Source organism: Orcinus orca, chromosome 1 (genome assembly GCF_937001465.1).
Source record: "Orcinus orca chromosome 1, mOrcOrc1.1, whole genome shotgun sequence".
In the NCBI taxonomy this organism is placed as follows: domain Eukaryota; kingdom Metazoa; phylum Chordata; class Mammalia; order Artiodactyla; family Delphinidae; genus Orcinus; species Orcinus orca.
Window position 1 is genome coordinate 63,217,770 of NC_064559.1, and position 17,496 is coordinate 63,235,265.

The 17,496-nt window shown below is 46.2% G+C and overlaps 1 protein-coding gene across 1 annotated transcript in view; it reads left to right on the forward strand.

Annotated features, from left to right (window-relative positions):
- Positions 1-17,496, forward strand: part of GPA33 (glycoprotein A33) — a 46,948-nt gene continuing 29,452 nt past the window's right edge. The window contains exons 1-2 of the mRNA XM_004269709.3: positions 1-138; positions 16,242-16,396. Of these exons, the coding sequence (XP_004269757.1) occupies positions 96-138; positions 16,242-16,396 (198 nt within the window). The 5' untranslated portion in view covers positions 1-95. The remainder of the gene's footprint in view (positions 139-16,241; positions 16,397-17,496) is intronic.

Consider the following 17,496-nt stretch of genomic DNA (forward strand, 5'->3'; position numbering starts at 1 on the left):
GAGGCTGTCGTAGCTTTAACCAGTCAGCCCATACTGGTTAAAGTCAGGGGCCCACCAGCGCCAGGCTGGACTCGGGGCAGAGAGGACGCAAGACCATGGAGGGGAAGATGCAGCCCGTGCTGTGGGTGCTCTGTGCAGGTGAGTAGTGCCCAGGGGTGGGCGAGACAGGGGCTGAATGCTGAGGGTCTCCCAGAGTTCCCCCAGGGAGGGCCTCCAATGACACAGTTGTATTCCTGCTGGGCAGAATGACACGTCTGTCGTTCAAAAAGCAGGTTCCAGGCCAGCGCCCAGAATCAGAATGTTTTTTATTTTCATATTAGTAAATAAAATTTCAGCCCATTTCTGGAATTCATATTACTCTCAAAACGATATTTTCTGATCCCAGATCAGATCATCAGATCAGACATAAGATCTGACAATTGGGACAAAAATATTTAAAATCAGGGTTGTCCCAGAAAAGCCAGGATGTGTGGATCCAGGATTTGTGTTCACTACCTGAGATTTTAATCATTGCCTTAAAACCAGAGAGAGAGGCAATGGTAAGAGTGATAACATCTGTTATCACATATAGGAAAACTGAGGCAGAGAAAGGCTGCAACTTACCCAATATCATCTACAGAGCAAGAGAAGACTCAAACTCTTCGAAAAACAGCCAGTTAGAAATAGAACGACCCTTTCCAAAGGCCAAAGCCCTTTAGCTCTCTTGATACTCTGGTCATTGAAAACTCAAAACATGGGGAAACCCCATGGAAACCCCACAAAATAAAAACCAGACATTCGCTGATATAATGGTAGACTCCAAATCAAGTGCTAAATAGCAAAGTCATTGTGTGAGGACCCACAGAGTGCTAAGGGTTAGGATGGAGGTCTTGGCGTTAGAGTCCTGGGCACCGACAGGAAGTAGAATGAGCAAGGAAGTTGAGAGATGGGGGTTGGGGGGATTTTAGGACTATCTTTTTTTTTTTTTTTTTTCTTTGCGGTACGCAGGCCTCTCACTGCTGTGGCCTCTCCCGTTGTGGAGCACAGGTTCCGGACGCGCAGGCCCAGCGGCCATGGCTCACGGGCCCAGCCGCTCCGCGGCATGTGGGATCCTCCCGGACCGGGGCACGACCCGTGTCCCCTGCATCAGCAGGCGGACTCTCAACCACTGCGCCACCAGGGAAGCCCTAGGACTATCTTTAATTCAGTGTATTTGAACATGCTGAGAATCTCATCAGCTTGCAATTTATTTATTTATTTTAAAATTCAGCCACATTTTACATCTAAACAGATTATTTCTCATTGAATGAAAGATTCTTTAAATTCTGTAGTGCTTTACAACTGGCAAACTTTCACACACACGATTTCATATAATCCCATAATAACCCTTTTTTTTCCTCCTACTCCGATCTTGCCCCTCTCCTCTTCCTTCACCCCACTGGTAACCACTAGTTTGTCCTCTATGTCTGTGCGTCTGCTTCGTTTTTGTTTTATTCACTAGTTTGTTGTATTTTTTAGATTCCACATGTAAGTGATATTATACAGTACTTGTCTTTGTCTGTGTCAGCTTGCAATTAGAAATTGTTGTGGGCTTCAGGGATCTGGGAAAACTGGGGCATGTCGACTCCAAGTTCGTGTGCCCCATGCACAGTGAAGCCAAACAAACCGAAATGTCGGAGTTTGGAGCCGAGAAAGTTTTATCGCAAGAGCCATGCAGAGAGAACAGGTGGCTTATGCTCCGAAGAACCAAACTCCCCAATAGGTTTCAGGGAAGCATTTTTAAAGGCAAGGTGAGGGAGGGGAGTCACAGGGTATGTGAACAGCGGGTGCACATTTCTCTGATTGGTTGATGGTGAGGTAACAGGATGGTGTCACAGGGGTTAACATCACCAATCCTCAGGCTCCAATAGGTCTGGGAGCTGCATACTCATGGTCATCCAGTACTTAACTTCTTCCATTTTCTGGGGGTTTTAGCAACTGTAAAACAACGCAGGAAATGTGCATCAGATACTGCTATCTAGGTACTTCAGGGAGGAACTAAACATTCTGTGACTGCAGTATAGATGATTTACTATTTAAATTCTTACCAGTTCTCCTGGCCCAACTGCTATTTTTGCATTAATTCCTGATCCAGATTTTTGTGACTCAGGGGAGGTGTGGGAGATGAAAGCTTTTCTACAAACAAGAGACAGGCAGAGGACATGGGGAGAGGAGTCTGTCCTGGGAAGTCCCCATGGAATCCTGCTTGGGTACAGGAAGAGGTGAAGAGTTCTACCAGGAAACTTGGGAGCCCCAAGGGCTGGGAAGCAGAATGGAGGAGGGTCTGAGTTAGAGCTCACTTTTCAGCTCCTACAGGCAAGCCCCAGGCCAGCTGGCCTGCCAGCCCAGGGTGGTTCTCCTCAACCCCCAGGCTCCCCCTCCTGCCCCATCTCTCAAAACACGACCTTGGAGCTCTTGGCTGGAGAATAGCCCAGTGCTGGGGAAGGGTTGGGTCAAACTCAAAGGCCCTGCCAGGAGGCCCATCTAACTGGGGCAGAGGGGCCCTCATCATCAGGTTAGAGGGCATACTTGGTTCATTCCTTCATTCACACAGCTCTTTACTGAGCACATAGTTTGTGCAGGCACCACAGGAGTGAGGGGTCTGGAATGATTGCAGTCATGAGGGACCTGTCTCAGCCATCAGATTCAGACTGCGAGGATGTGCTTCAAGCCCAGAGGGTAGGAGGCTGAAAGGAAATGACCACCCTTTCTGGGCTGGGCCAGTGACCTCTGATCCTCTTTTATAGGGCCTAGAAGTCTCCCCCCTGCCCCGCCTCCTCCCCTACCCCAGTACACACCCTTGCATCTGTAGTCTGGCTGCAACCCAAAACCCATGCATGAATCAAAAGAGGGGATTTGGGCTTGGGAAAAAAACAAAGCAGAACAAAACAAAATGTGCACCCAGCTTAGATTGAAATGTGGACTTAACTGTGAACTGCCTGGAGCAGTACATTTCACCTCTTCCTGTGAGAAGGCATGTGACCCCTGGGTGAACTCATCCAGTTCAACCAGCTCTTGGGTTTGTGTTCAGACACACTGATAAAGTGTGTCTTCTGCCTCCACCCCCTTCCCTCCACCCTCCCAGCCTGCCCTGCCTCGCACCACGGGCTCATCACCTTTGCCTCCATACTTTACACTAAGGGGAAGGGGCTGGAGCAGTGGGGTCGGGGAAGCTGGGCTTGGTGGCTAGCTCCCGGCATGTGTTTGCCAAGTGGAAATGTTTGGGGTGAAATAGTCATTGCTATGTACAAGTGAGCAATGAAGGCCTTCAAAGGTCAGATGTAAAAGCAGCTGGGTGGCCCTCCCCACCATGGCTCGGGAGAGGACGCCAGAGGAAGAGCAGGGAAATTAGGGAGGACTTCCTGGACGAGGTGGAGTTTAAGTTTAAGTTGGGTTCCAGAAGTCATACTGGCTTTCCCCCTACTTCCGTTCTTCATCTGAACTTGCCCAGTAACAACTTAAATTTTGCTGATGTCCCGGGCAGAGTAACAACAAAGTTGATGAAAATAGACCCCAGGACTCATCGGATTTTGGGGAGTCAGAATCAAATCACATAAGGTCATGTGAAGGGGACACAAACAGAAGGTGGTGCATTTGAGAATTTAAAAACAGTACTTAAATGGAATAAAAGTCAGCCTGACAATTCCAAACAATGTCAGTGACACAATACCTCTCCCTCCCTGGCAGATGCTCCCACACCCTCCCCCTCGGACGGCACTTGAGAAGGGCAGGCCCTCTTCCTTAACTGACTTTAGCGTGGGGCAAATTAGTTGACCTCGATAAATCTCTATTTCCTAATTTGTGAAATGGAGACGGTAACCTATAATGTGCCAAAATGCACACTGTACCTCATTCGGTTATTAGGGATCATAAATGAGTTTGTCAACGTAAAGACCCTGGAACAGTGCCTGCCACATAATAAGCATTCAGTAAATGCCAGTTATTTATTATTATTGTTGTTGTTATTAGTGTGGGCAAGTGTAAATTATAGGAAAGTAACTAGACTTTGGTGATCAATTGTCTGATCACTCTGATCTCGCAGACATCTCCCAAGAGAATGAGAGTCACTGAGGATGAGGGATTCTGTCACCCCTCCCAAAGGCTGCTAGAGAAAACACCCCAGCTAGTGTACAGGACCAAGGCTCTTCCACTCTGGGAATTTTTTCAGCCACCAGAGTCCGTGAAAGATTTGATGTGATGGAAGGTACAGCTGTGGGAAAAGAGATACATAAAGAGGATCCCACCAGGGGGAAAAAGTCTCTGAGAAGCTCTGCCCAGAGTCACTAAAATCTCTGAAGACTTGATAAAAAGTACAAACAAACAACAACAACAAAAAAGCCCCATCTTCCTACAGCTAGAGGAAACCTCGAAGCTTAAATTTGAAAAACTTAGGAAAGTACTGCTTTTCACTGAGAAATAAGGGAATCCATCATCCCAAAATATTGCAGATGAGAAAAAAAATTTTTTTTCTCCCCCATCTAGAAGTTTCAGTAAGCTCATGGTTGCTTCATCCATGGTGGGGTTTTGATGGGAACTAAGTTTCCAAGCTCTTGTCCTTTTGAGGTTGATCACGCCATTTTAGAATCCCTCCCCTGGGGCCTTTGTTAGAGCCACAGTCCCCAGCAGGATAATGTTCCCTACATTCCTTAGGCTTGTCCACTCTGCAGTGCCATGATCCTGTTGGTCACACAGGCTCGGGGAGCTCCCTGGTATCTTCCCTGTCAGAGTGTGACCCAGTGTCACTTGCACGTCTAAGTCCACGCAGTGACCTGGCCCAGGCTGTGAGGGTTACAGGGCTCAGCCTCAGACATGTACATCTGATGAGAATCAGATAAGAGAGTGGCCTTGTGCCCAGTTCATCTTGACCCCGAGAGGGTGGTATTCAGGCCAGAGCCAGAGTGGTATCAGCCGTTAAGTGCACTACAAGATGGGCAGCCTGGCCTTTCATCTGCTCCATGGTTGTGAGCCCCGTTGCCGCACCAGTCCCCAGGACCTGACTCCCACCTGGAGCCTGGACATGACCTGCTGGTGCCTGAGCACGACTCAGAAGCCAGTGCTCACAGGAGGGCTCATATGCCTGTGGAATCACACTGTCTTCCTGTCAGAGCTGAAATCAGGATTAAAATGCTCCAGTTCCAGCTCCAGCCTTGAAGTGGGAAGGACGCAATGCATGGTCAGCTTAAGAGGGGTATGTGTGCAAAGGGGGAGGAGTGATGGTTTAGGGCATGGCTGGCAACCCAGACTGCCCATTACAGTCACCTGGGGAGTAAAAGTACAAATGCCCAGCTTCCCCCAGACCTTCTGAATCAGAATACAGAGGGGCAGAATCTGGGCATCTCTCTGATTCTGAAAAGTTACCCAGGTGACTCTGATGTGAAAGTCTAGGTTCAGAGTTGCCTATAGGACCTTGAGGAAAGATAGGCTTAATGAACAGCCATCTCTGTGACTGGGGCTGATTCTCTGCATGCGACTGGCAGCTCAGTTTTGCACCATCTCACTGCTTCCCTGAGTTAATGCCCAGCCTCTACATTGGTGTGTTAACTTCTCACATTTTCGTATGCATAGAAGTCATCTGGGGATCTTGTCAAAATACAGACTGACTCAGTAGGTCCCGAGATTATGCATTTCTAGCAAGCTCCCGAGTGATGCTGCTCCAGGGACTAGTTTGAGAAACAAGGCTCCGGGAAAGAACTGGTTCATGGGCATGGCTGTGATCCTCACCTGGCCTTTTTGCCCTCCAGAGTCCCATCCCAGGGCTTCTTGGTGACCCAGCGATGCTGTTTACTGTGATGCTGGTCAGCAGGAAGGAAGCCTGGGGGAAAGTGCGCCTGGCTCAGCAGATGCTTGTACCCCTGGCAGTTCCTCACCCTGCTAATCCCTCCTTCTTTCCCGAAACACTCTATTCTGTCAGTTCCCATGATTCCCCGTCTCCTGGTTCTGCCCCGACATCCCTGGCCCAACCCTTTCATGTCTTCTTTGCAGCTTCACGCTCCTCAGCCCACCATGAAATGGCAGAGCTCCCTGCACTCAGACCCCCTTCTACATCCACATCCACATCTCTAGCTGACACCCATTTCAAGTGACTCACAAATTTCTGTCTTCAAACCCAACCTCTGTCTTGAGCCATAGAACCATAAATCCAACAGTCCACATGACTTCTCGACTTAGACATCTCAGAATCAGTTCAAACCCACAAGCTGAAAACCAAACTCATGGTCTTTGACCCCATATCTGGGTCTTTGTCAGTGACCTCTACATCAATAGATGACACCCCATCCATCCAGGAATGAAAGCCACAAACCTAACAGTCATCCATTACAGTTTTCTATTCCTCTGTAATAAACTACCCCTTAACTTAGTGGTAACTTAGTAACTTAAGACAATAATAAAAAACATTTATTTTGTTCACAAATCTGCAACTTGGATGGGGCTTGGCAGGGACAGCTTGTCCCTGTTCCCTGCACTATCAACTGGAGTGACTTGACTGGGGTTGGGGGACCCACTTCCAAAATGCTGGCTCACTGGCTGGCAAGTGGGTGGTAACTCCAGTTCCTCTCTTTGTGGACTTCTCCACGGGGAAGTTTGGGCTTCCTCACAGCATGGTGGCTAGATTATAAGAGCAAACATCTAGAGAGACAGAAGGTGGAAGCTGCCAGTATCTTAAAGTCTGGGCCCAGATACTGATCCAGCATCTATTACCATACTTCCACCACATTCTATCGATCAAGCAATCACAGAACCCAGACTCAAGGGAGTGGATATGAGTCCTATTTATTTATTAATGTATTTATTTATTTTTAAATTTTTATTGGGGTATAGTTGATTTACAATGTTGTGTTAGTTTCAGCTGTACAGCAAAGTGAATCTGTTATACATATACATTTATCCATTTTTTAAGATTCTTTTCCCATATAGGCCATTACAGAGTATTGAGTAGAGTTCCCTGTGCTATACAGTAGGTCCTTATTATCCATTTTATACATAGTAGTGTGTATATGTCAATTCCAATCTTCCAATTTATCCCTCCCCCCACCCTTACCCCCTGGTAACCGGAGGAATTTCAAAGTATTTTGGGACCATATTTTGATGCCACCATATCACCCTTAACAGCTCCTTCTCCTTCAGCTACAAATTCAAGTCATCAGTATGTCCTGATGATTTTAGCCCTCCAACATCTCTTGAGTCTGTTCATCTTTCTCTGTTTCCTCTGCCACCTCACCGATGTAAGCTGCCTCTCCTAAGCTACTTCCATAGCCTCCAGCTGGCTTTGGGAGCCTGTTTTATCCCTTCTCCTATCTGCTGTCCACCCTGAAGCCAAACTGATCTTTTCAAATGAAATTATGACCATGTCACTACCCCTACTTAAAGCTCTTCATTGATTTCCCATTACTATTAGGATAAGACTTATATCGCGAGGATAGATTCTCCTAAGTCACGTTTAGGCTCTATAAACCACTGAAATGTTCCCCCAAATCCCAATATTTCAGCACCTAGACTGCCTCCTATACCTTTACACCTTGAACATTACAAAAATGTTTATCATATCACATCCTGAACTTCTTGGTCTGGAAAAATATTATCATCAGACCTACCTGTCGTGTCAACACCTTCCTTTCTCTCTAACCTTAAAAAATCACAAGTCCTTTCTCTCCATATAGCCTTCCTAGGTAACTTTGGGCCCCAGTGATTTCTTCCTGATTTGAATTTGAAGTCTCAACCACTTTTTTGACCCTCTGTTATACTGCCATTTAAGCTTTCACCCACTTTGGGACTTGTTTTCCTAAGTAGCTTGGGGATAAGAACTACTGCTTATGCTTTTTTTTTTTTTTTTTTCCCTTGGTATCATAGTTTCCAGAACAAGCGCTCACAGTATATGTTTGGTTTTCTACTATCAAGTTATAACTTTCCGGTCCTCTTTTCCTCTCCAACTCTTTTCATTGAGTTCTCTCCTCAAATCTAAAACTCCCTTTAATCCAACTAGGGCATCCATCTTACCAAGCATTCTCAGATACTACTATTGACCTTTAAATTGTGAGACTCTACAACGTGTGCTAAACATAAACAACTAGATTCTTGTCCTTGGTGGTTGGTTTTTGGGGGCTGTTCTGCCCAGTTATCTCCTTTATAATTTTCCTTTCTCTCCCCTCCAAATCTAAGTTAACTTTCTATCTGGACAACTTCCCCAAATAAGGCTTCTTTCCAACCAACACCTGGCCTCTAACCAGCCCCACTGCCTCCCCCAGTGCCCATTTCTAAGCCCTGGTTCTCTTTTCTAAAACGGCCTCCAAAAAGCCCAGGGAAGACAGCCCAAGTCTCACTCCCGCAAGGTCACTAGCATTCTGGGGGCCAGAGGAGAATGGACTAAAAGAGGATGGGCCCGCGGAGGGGGGCACTGAGGAGTGGGAAGGGCTGGAGAAGGGGGCGCATGGAGGGTGGCGACCACGATGCCCACAGCCAAGCCCCCAGCCCCACGCTGTGACCAGAACCGAAACTGCTGGGCACAGGAAGTGGGGACCCTGCCCCCAACATCAGGGACCGGAAGTGAGCGTTGCTGGGACACGGCTGTGGGACGAAGGCTACTGGGGAGGGATCCGTGTTTGGAGCGTGCCCTTGGATTCACCTCCTTCATTTCCAAATTGGAAGAAACTGACAAATTGTGCTGATGTTGCAAATTGGCTACCTGTCCCTTTCACCATATTCCTTGGGCTGAAATCAATCATCATACTCAAATTGTGACGACAAAAGTTGTATTGAGCAGGATGTTGTCAACCAAACCAGGAAACTTAGACAAGAGACTGGCTGAGAGCACTTGGCAGTGCCCTCCTTGCGATGAAGACTGGGATAAAGATTTGTGGAAACAGACCAGCACCCCATTTCTCTGGGGCACAGCCATCTAGTATAGTAACAATAGCCCTGCAAGCAACATAGTTATGGAATGTAAGCCTAATCTGGCTTCAGGTACCTGCGTTCCCAAGTCTCTGCCGTATGTTCTGCCTGGGGAAAAACAGTGGAAATCCACAGCAACTGAATATCTAGCTCACCAAATGCCAGACTCTAGAGGACTCTTGCTTCTTCCTGCTACCAGTGGGTTCTTCATTTTTCTCCTAATTTAATTATGGAAAGATAGACATCAGTGATTTTCTAACTGACAAGTACCTTTTGTCTCTCCCTCCTTTGAGTGTTCGCTCATTTGATGCAAGAACTCTCCGTATATGTAAAGCTGACTCACTTTGTTATAAAGCAGGAACTAAAACACCATTGTAAAGCAATTATACTCCAATAAAGATGTTAAAAAATAAATAAAGTGTATCCCTTATAGAAAGTCCAAAAAAAAGAACCCTCATTACTCAAAAGAACTGCTTGAAATAAATCATAGATGGTAGATAGCAAAAAAAAAAAAAAAGATTCAAATTGCTGTCGTGGCCTCGCAGACTTGGGCCCATGCCATATTTCTGGCTGCACTGGGAGTGGTATAACTTCGGAATTGCTTTGTAGGAGAATCTTGAGGGGTGAAGTCTGGCAGATAGTGAAGTTTGTCCTAAACTTCCCCGATGGCACAAGTATGATGTTTGTACTTGGCCTCTGCGTTTATTTGGAGTCATCATGGGAGGCTAAAGGCTATCACACAGGGGGAATCACAACCCCCCAAACCACCCCTTTGGTTCCATCTCTACTCACTGGCTTGTTTTAGTTTCTGGAACGTGGCCCACCTTCTCCTGTGCCCTGATCTCTGCACAGCGCAGTTCTCTCCCCCACTCACCTCTTCCCCCATTTTCTTTTTTTTCTTTTTTAACATCTTTATTGGAGTATAATTGCTTTACAATGGTGTGTTAGTTTCTGCTTTATAACAAAGTGAATCAGTTATACATATACACATGTTCCCACATCTCTCCCCTCCTGCGTCTCCCTCCCTCCCACCCTCCCTATTCCACCCCTCCAGGAGGTCACAACCCCCGTTTTCTTGTGGTTCCCTCCTGTTCATTCTCCAATGTCAACTCAAAAGGCCCTTCCTAAGGACAACCTCTCCTCATGCCCCAATCCTCTGTTATATCCTGTCATTGCATGGGTACCACTTGTTACCATGGTGGTTTTACATTGGCCTCTGTGATTCTGTATTTATTATCATTTGACTCACGCAGAGGATCAGACACCATGAAGGCAGGAACTGTGTCTGTCTCTGCTTGCCATTTTGTCCCCAGAGTCTGTCAGAGTCCCTGGAACAGCCATTTGCTGGGTGGGTGTTAATGAATGAGTACCTACCCTTTTGATCCTCACCAGGCAGCAAAGCTGGTTTACTCTCAGCATCTCTTATCCTGTCTCTCTTCCCTTCCTTCTTACTCTGTCCTGCTTCTCTCCAAGCCTCAATTTCCTAATTGCATTTGTTTCTGTCAACGTTACCCATTGTTTCTAGGGATGGATGGATGAGAGGGGCTAATTAAGGAAATGGATTTGCCCTGCGTGTTAAAGGAAGAGAGTCACTTCACCGTGTCTTCCCTCCCTCCCAGAGGGCACTTGTGTTTTAGCAGGGGCTTCAGCGCCTTCACTCAGCAGTGGGCATTTCAGTACTGAGACAGCCAGTGGAGGACATATTTGACTTGGAGGTAAAGTTTAGTTGCTTCTCAAACTACCCCACCTTGGCAGCACTCCGGTTTTGTTTTTTGTTTGTTTTTTTGCGGTACGCGGGCCTCTCACTGTTGTGGCCTCTCGCATTGCGGAGCACAGGCTCCGGATGCGCAGGCTCAGCGGCCATGGCTCACGGGCCCAGCCGCTCCGCGGCATGTGGGATCTTCCCGGACCGGGGCACGAACCCGTGCCCCCTGCATCGGCAGGCTGACTCCCAACCATTGCACTACCAGGGAAGCCCAGCACTCAGGTTTTGGGTCCATGTCCTCCCTGCCTGCTGGGCTTGACTTTGCCCCTAGATCATTCTGTCCCTGGAGCAGCCCTCTCTGTCCAGGGCACCAACACCTTATCATTTGCACTTAACACTTAACACCACCTCCTTCCTGAGGTACCTTCCTCCCCTGCCACCAAGGGACCTTTGGGCTGCTTCCTCGTTCTCTGCCCTGGTGAGTCAGGGATGCCATAAACACCTGGCATGGGCAGAACATGGTGACAGACAGACGCTCCCACTTAGGACTGTCACAAAGTTCCCTGGTGAGTCAGGGATGCCATAAACACCTGACATGGGCAGAACATGGTGACAGACAGACGCTCCCACTTAGGACTTTCACAAAGTTCCCTGGGAGAGAGGCATAAAATGTGGAGGACAGGGCCCCCCGTCAGAGCTCACTTCCCCACACCTGCCCACCAACTTCTCTATCTCTGTACACATGGGAACAGGTGACTCTTGCTGTGGGCAAGGCTAGTCCTCCACCTATGCCCTCCCCCACCCAGCCGGGGGTCTTGCTCCATCTGGCTTCTTCTCTATTTTCAGTCTCTTCTTTCTGGGAGTTCCATCCCTATAACCTGGGAGACTGCTTAAGTCTCTCCATCTTCCATCCCAGAGGGGACGGAAGAAACCTTCTCAAGACCTTTCATGGCCCTCTGGCTCCAGCTTTCCCATCTCGTGTGTTACGTGAGCTCCTTGACAAAATAGGCTGCCCTCACCTCTCTACTTCTTCACTTCCTGCTTGACATATAAAACTGTAACACGGCTTTATGGTTACAAGAGTACCGCATGTCTGTTGCAGAACAACTGGAAAATAAAAATACACAAAGAAGAAACCCATCATCCCAGAATCCAGAGATAACTGGTATTAATTCTGTATCTGGTATATTTTCTTCTAAGAATTTGCTTCCCCTCTGTGACTTTGTGGAAGTAGGATACTGTTGCATGTACAGTTTTGCATCCTGCTTTACTCTCTTCTATGCACAAGTTCAACATAGTGAATTGAATCCCTTGGGGGCTATTTCAAGTCCCACCTCCTCAATAAGGCTTTCCATTAAAATCCTTCTTCCAGGTCCCTCCCCTCTCCAACCCCCCCCCCCAACCCCTACACTTCACTCCTTATCATTTGCACTTAACACTTAATTAGGCTCTATTAGGATGCTGGCTGACAGTGATGCTGGCTAACTGCTTCCTAGGCAGGGACTGTTTCATGAACCACTCAATCAGTAAAGTCTTCTTAGCACCCAGCTCTGTGTACATACCTTGGGGTGGGAACTAGCAAGCAATGGGTACAAGAGAAGTCTGAGACACAGACCCTGCTGGAAGGAGCTGCCCTATGATGAGGAGAGACGGCCCGCACACATAGACCCACACTGACATGAGAATGACGTGTGCGTGGGGTGCATGCTCCCTGAAGCGCTTCAGCGAAGCCAGTAAGGGCTGGGATGGTCCAGGAGGAGGTGGGGCATGAAGATGCCTCTGATCATTTTCCCAGGGCCTTGCACTAAACTAGGGCCTTAGGAAAAATTCATTAAATGGACCAGGATTCATAGATTCCTAAAGATCCATGTTGAACAAAGAGTTCCTCAAACATCCATGGAGTTCTAACCCCCCTCCCCACCTCTCCATCCCTCCTCCCCCATCTGCCAGTCTGAGAGCCTCCAGGAGTCATTCCCACCTTGTGGGGGGGGGGGCAGAACAAACCAACATGCACGTGCGTGTGAGAGCTGCACCCCTTTCCCTAGAGACCAGCGCTTTCTCAATGTCGGAGCATGTATCTAGTCCTGGGGTGCGATGGGCCCTTTCTGGCCTCGGGCACCTCCTCCCTAACTAAGAATGTGGTTTCTCTGAGCAAATGGATTTCGCTAAGTGGAGGCATTCCTGCCAGTTTCCCAAGGGTTCCCATAATGTGCTGTGTGCGCCTAAAGCCGCCAGTCCATCGAGCATTTTATTATTCTCCTTGGATGTATTGCTTTCTGGTTAGCTCTCAAGAGACACTTTATTATCTTCTTAACAAGCCTTAATTATTTACAAGCAATCCTGGAGGCTTCAAGCTGTCTCTTCACACCCCGCCCACTTAGGGAGGTTAAATGACCTTTCCCATTTCCATCTGGGGCCACTTGCAGACTTGGCATCCCCTCCCTGGGCTCCTTTTGTTCTTAATTTAATATATTTTTTTGACATTTTCTAGCAATGTGTAAGGTAAGTTCTTCAACCAAGTTTCTCTGGTTGCAAATCCTACCCATCTTTTAAACTTAAGTTCTCTAGAACTCATTCAGTTTGCTGTCCAAGAGCACTTATTTGAGCATCTCCTACGTGTTAGGCAGTTTTCTGAGCCCTGAGGATATGAAAAGGCAGGAAAAACAGTGTGGCAGAGGAGAAGGATGTGACGATATGGAATGCTGGCATAGTTCTTGCTTATGTGCCAGGATGAAGGTCGTGCACGCTAAATATGTTTTCATCCAACCCTCACAACAACCTGGAGTTAGATAATATTATTATCCTCATTTTATAGTCGAGGAAACTGAGGCACAGAGAAGTTAATTAAGTTGTGCAAGGTTACACAGCTAGGAAAACTAAGAATGAGGATGACAGCCTGGGCAGTTTGGCTCCAGCGTTTGTGCTCTCGGTCATTCTGCCATATGTAATAAACTCTCATGAGAGAGTGCTAGGATGAAGGTACTCGTGGGTGGTACCCATGGCACAAAGGACAGAGTCATCTACTCTGCTTGAGAGCCTTTGGGCATTTTCTCTAGGACAATGTATGTGGTTAAAATGTCTTCCTCAGCAAACCCCTATTGTGCTGTGAGATTTTGATTCCTTCCCTGCAGGTGAGAGCACCTGCTCCTCCCATTCGTATACCCTTGGGGAGGTTAACACATCACTGAACATTTGTTTTTAACACCTTATAACGAATTAGCTTATCAGATGGATGGTCTTCGTGAATATCAGAAGAACTCAGCCTTGAGAAATAAAGGAGAGTGGGGAGGGAGCAGGAAAGAAAGAATACCTCTGGAGCATGAGGGACACAGCTGTCGGCAGCAACAGGATGGGAGAGCTGCAACTACTGGGGAGAGCGTGGGTTCTGGCAACTGGAAAGAAGATACCCAATGTAGATCTGTACAAACAAGTAGAAAGGGAGGGTGTTGGAAGGCTCTAGAAGCAAACTTCTGCACTTCCTAGTTTTCTGATGGTGGATTAGATGTCCCACCTGGTACTTTTGTCTCATCCGCTGAGTAGGATGCAGATTCCACAGAACAGCAAAACGAGGGCCACAGAGCTAATAAACAATAAGCCTATAGAAAGAGGTGAAAGGAACTGGGTTTATTACAGTTTATTACAGAACTGTGGGTGAGAAAGTTGGTGATTGCAAACGTCAGAATCCTCTGAGTTCATGATGGGAAACTATTGAGAAGTTAAGCCAGATGTCTTTGCTGCCAGTGATGTCAGAAAAAGAGGATACTAACTGAATCAGTGAGAAGGATTTGATTAGCTGTGGAGGATTTCCAGTGATGGCTGTTGGCGTGAAGGTCTTAAACACAGGATAAATTCTTATCTAGGATTATGGAAAATGTAAGTGTGTCTCAGGGCACCAGATCAGCCTTTAAAGATCCTTCTCAGGTTTACAAATAGCATTTAAATAGTGCTCTATACTTGTTCAAGATTTTTTCCTTTTCTTTATGAGTTCTTTCTCATCCGTTCATTTCAATCTCTTCCCTCACAAATTAACATAAAATGACTTTTACTCGCTTTTGTAGTGGTCTCTAAAATTGATCTATTCTTTAGTTGTAATCATTAGTAATTATTATTCCTTTATGAGAGTTCACCCATGGTGGTGGTAGGTGGTTATCTCTCGTGATTAACTTCTAACTAAGGTTGTGCCTCAACGAAAGACTATGGGATGAGAAGTGGAAGTTATTCGATATGAATATATAGAGAGAGAATATATTGAACACACATATACATAATGTAACTGTCATATGTTGAGCACTGATTATGGGTCAGGAGTCATTCTAAACAAAGTACACATTTCATGTTATTTAATCTCTAAACAACCCACTTTTCAAGGGAGGACCCTGGCACAGAGAGAGCTTATGTAAACTCCTCAAGGTTATACATTTAGTAGATAAAGGAACTGGAATTCCAGTGGACGCATTCTAGCTCTGGAGCCTGTGCATTTAAACTCAATGCTATGCTACTTTCTGAAATGGCCATAGAGAAGTTGTGTATTAAATATGGACTGGTACAGGAGTGGCCCAAAATGGCTGCATAGAAAGACGCTGAGCTCACCTCCTCCCATAGACACACCGAATCTATACCTACATATAGAGCAATTCCTCCTGAGGAAAATCTGAGGGCTGATTAAACAGCCACTGCACATAGAAAGACAACATAGAAATGGGTAGGAAAGGCAGAGATGTTGTATCCATGGGAACCCAATCCCCAACACAGCAACCTGCAGTAAGGAGGGATATTGCTGACGGGCCTGAGTACGAAATTGCCCACCCTGGGAAACAGCATAAAAATCAGCAGTTTAAAGGGTATCCAGACTATATAGGAAGGAAATCCATTTACTAGAGCTTCTGCCTAATGGGTGTCACTCACACTGTAGTCATAGGTCCCCCCAGATTCAAGGGGTGGGAACATGGACACTGCCTCTTGATGGAGGAGAGTCAAAGTCACATGGCAAGAAGAATGTATGTGATGGGAGATACTGATGTGGCCACACTCTTTTTCTCATCTTTTTTCTGATAAACCTATACAGAATAAATTCCCCTCGGAGAACCCTCTCTCTCTTTACCTGACTTAATCTTATTCATCACCTTTCTTACCACATTTAAGCACTCCATAAATATTTGCTAAATAAGTGAATAAATCATCATCATCATCACAACAAAAAAGACGGTGGGAAGTATTTATTGAGAGCGTTCTATGTGCCAGGCATTAAGCAAAGCATTTATACGCATTATCTTGTTTAATTCTCCCAAGAGCTCTGAGAATACTAGTGTCCCTTTTTATGGATGAGAACTGAGGCTGACAAAAGTTTACACAGTGTGTAAGAGGTGGGGCTGGGGCGCAGAGCCAGGCTTTTACCCATCACACAACGCAATTAACTTTGTTGAGATGCCGTGGGATGGGGACAGGGTGAACCAAGGTACACGTGTTTGTCTTCACCCCGGGCCTGGTGGAGAACAGCTGGTGTGCCATGGCCGAGATCTCAGTTGTAGTGTGTCTAGCTGTGGCTGGAAGAGCGTCACTGGCCGTTCCCTCAGAGGTCCGGTGGAGAATGAGTATGAATGCCCATGTCAGTTACTTCCCACTTTCTTTCCAGTCTGGGTGACTGTCCACGCCATCTCTGTGGAAACCCCAAAGGATGTTCTTCGGGCTGCTCGGGGAAAGAGCGTTACCCTTCCATGCACCTACCAAACTTCCTCCCTCAACCGAGATGGATTTATCCAATGGGACAAGCTTCTAAGGACTCATACGGTAAGGATCTTTAAAAAGTTGGGAGCGTCATGGGTACCGCCTGACCATGACCTCTTGGAGGCTAAGCACTACAAAGCCATTCAATAAATGTTAGGCAGAATAAACCTAGTTGCGCCCAGGCTGGGATGGGTGGGGAGGGAGCAGTGAATGTTGGACCCAGGGAGGGCCATATTATGCCACCTCTAGTGTGAAAGAGTCACCTTCCCCAAAACATCTTTCTGTTGGTCAGTCTCAAATGACCTAAACTGTATCATTCCTTTTGATTAGCATAGCACTCTCCCTTGAAGCCAAATTTTATTATAGTTTTTTCCTGTTTGGGTTCTTTTGGGGACTATGGGAAGATTTTATTTTCTATTTTGGAATAGATAGTAATCCCATGGCTCAAAAATGAAAACATCCTGAAAGTGTACATGGAGAAATCTCATTCCTATCCCTGCCCCTCTTGTACTATCTACCCAGTTTCCACACCCTAATCCTTCTATCTCTCCGTCCTCCCCAGCAAGGCTAATTTTCACTGGTACTGGTTCTTTGGGGCCAGCGTTTATTCTGACTGATTGGTATCTCTGCTACAATCATTCAGTATCGTGAATATCACTTTTGGCTAAGATTTAGTTTCTTGTGTATCCTTCCAATGATTCTTTACGCCAATTCAAGAAAATGTGAATGTATATATTCACACACATGAAAATACATCTACTTTTGACCCTCGAATCCCAGTCCCCTATTCCGCTCACCAAAGGCAACCACTATTACCAGATTTGGGGATGGACTTCTATAGATGCTCCACATGTATACCATGCACACACAAACATAGACATATATTTACATATACGTATATGAATATGTATGTTTATATAAACTACATGCATACTGTCCTCCACTTGGCTTTTCTTCCTCTTAATATACCTTGGAACTCTTTCCATATGTCAGTACATTTATATCTATCTCATTCTTTTTAAAATATTTTCATTAAGTATCACATTTTATGAATGCTCTATACGTACCAGTGATGGACATTTGGTTTGTTTCCTATATTTTGCTGCTACAAATAATGCTGCAATAAACATCCTTATATATATGTCTCTAGGTATATTTTAAAT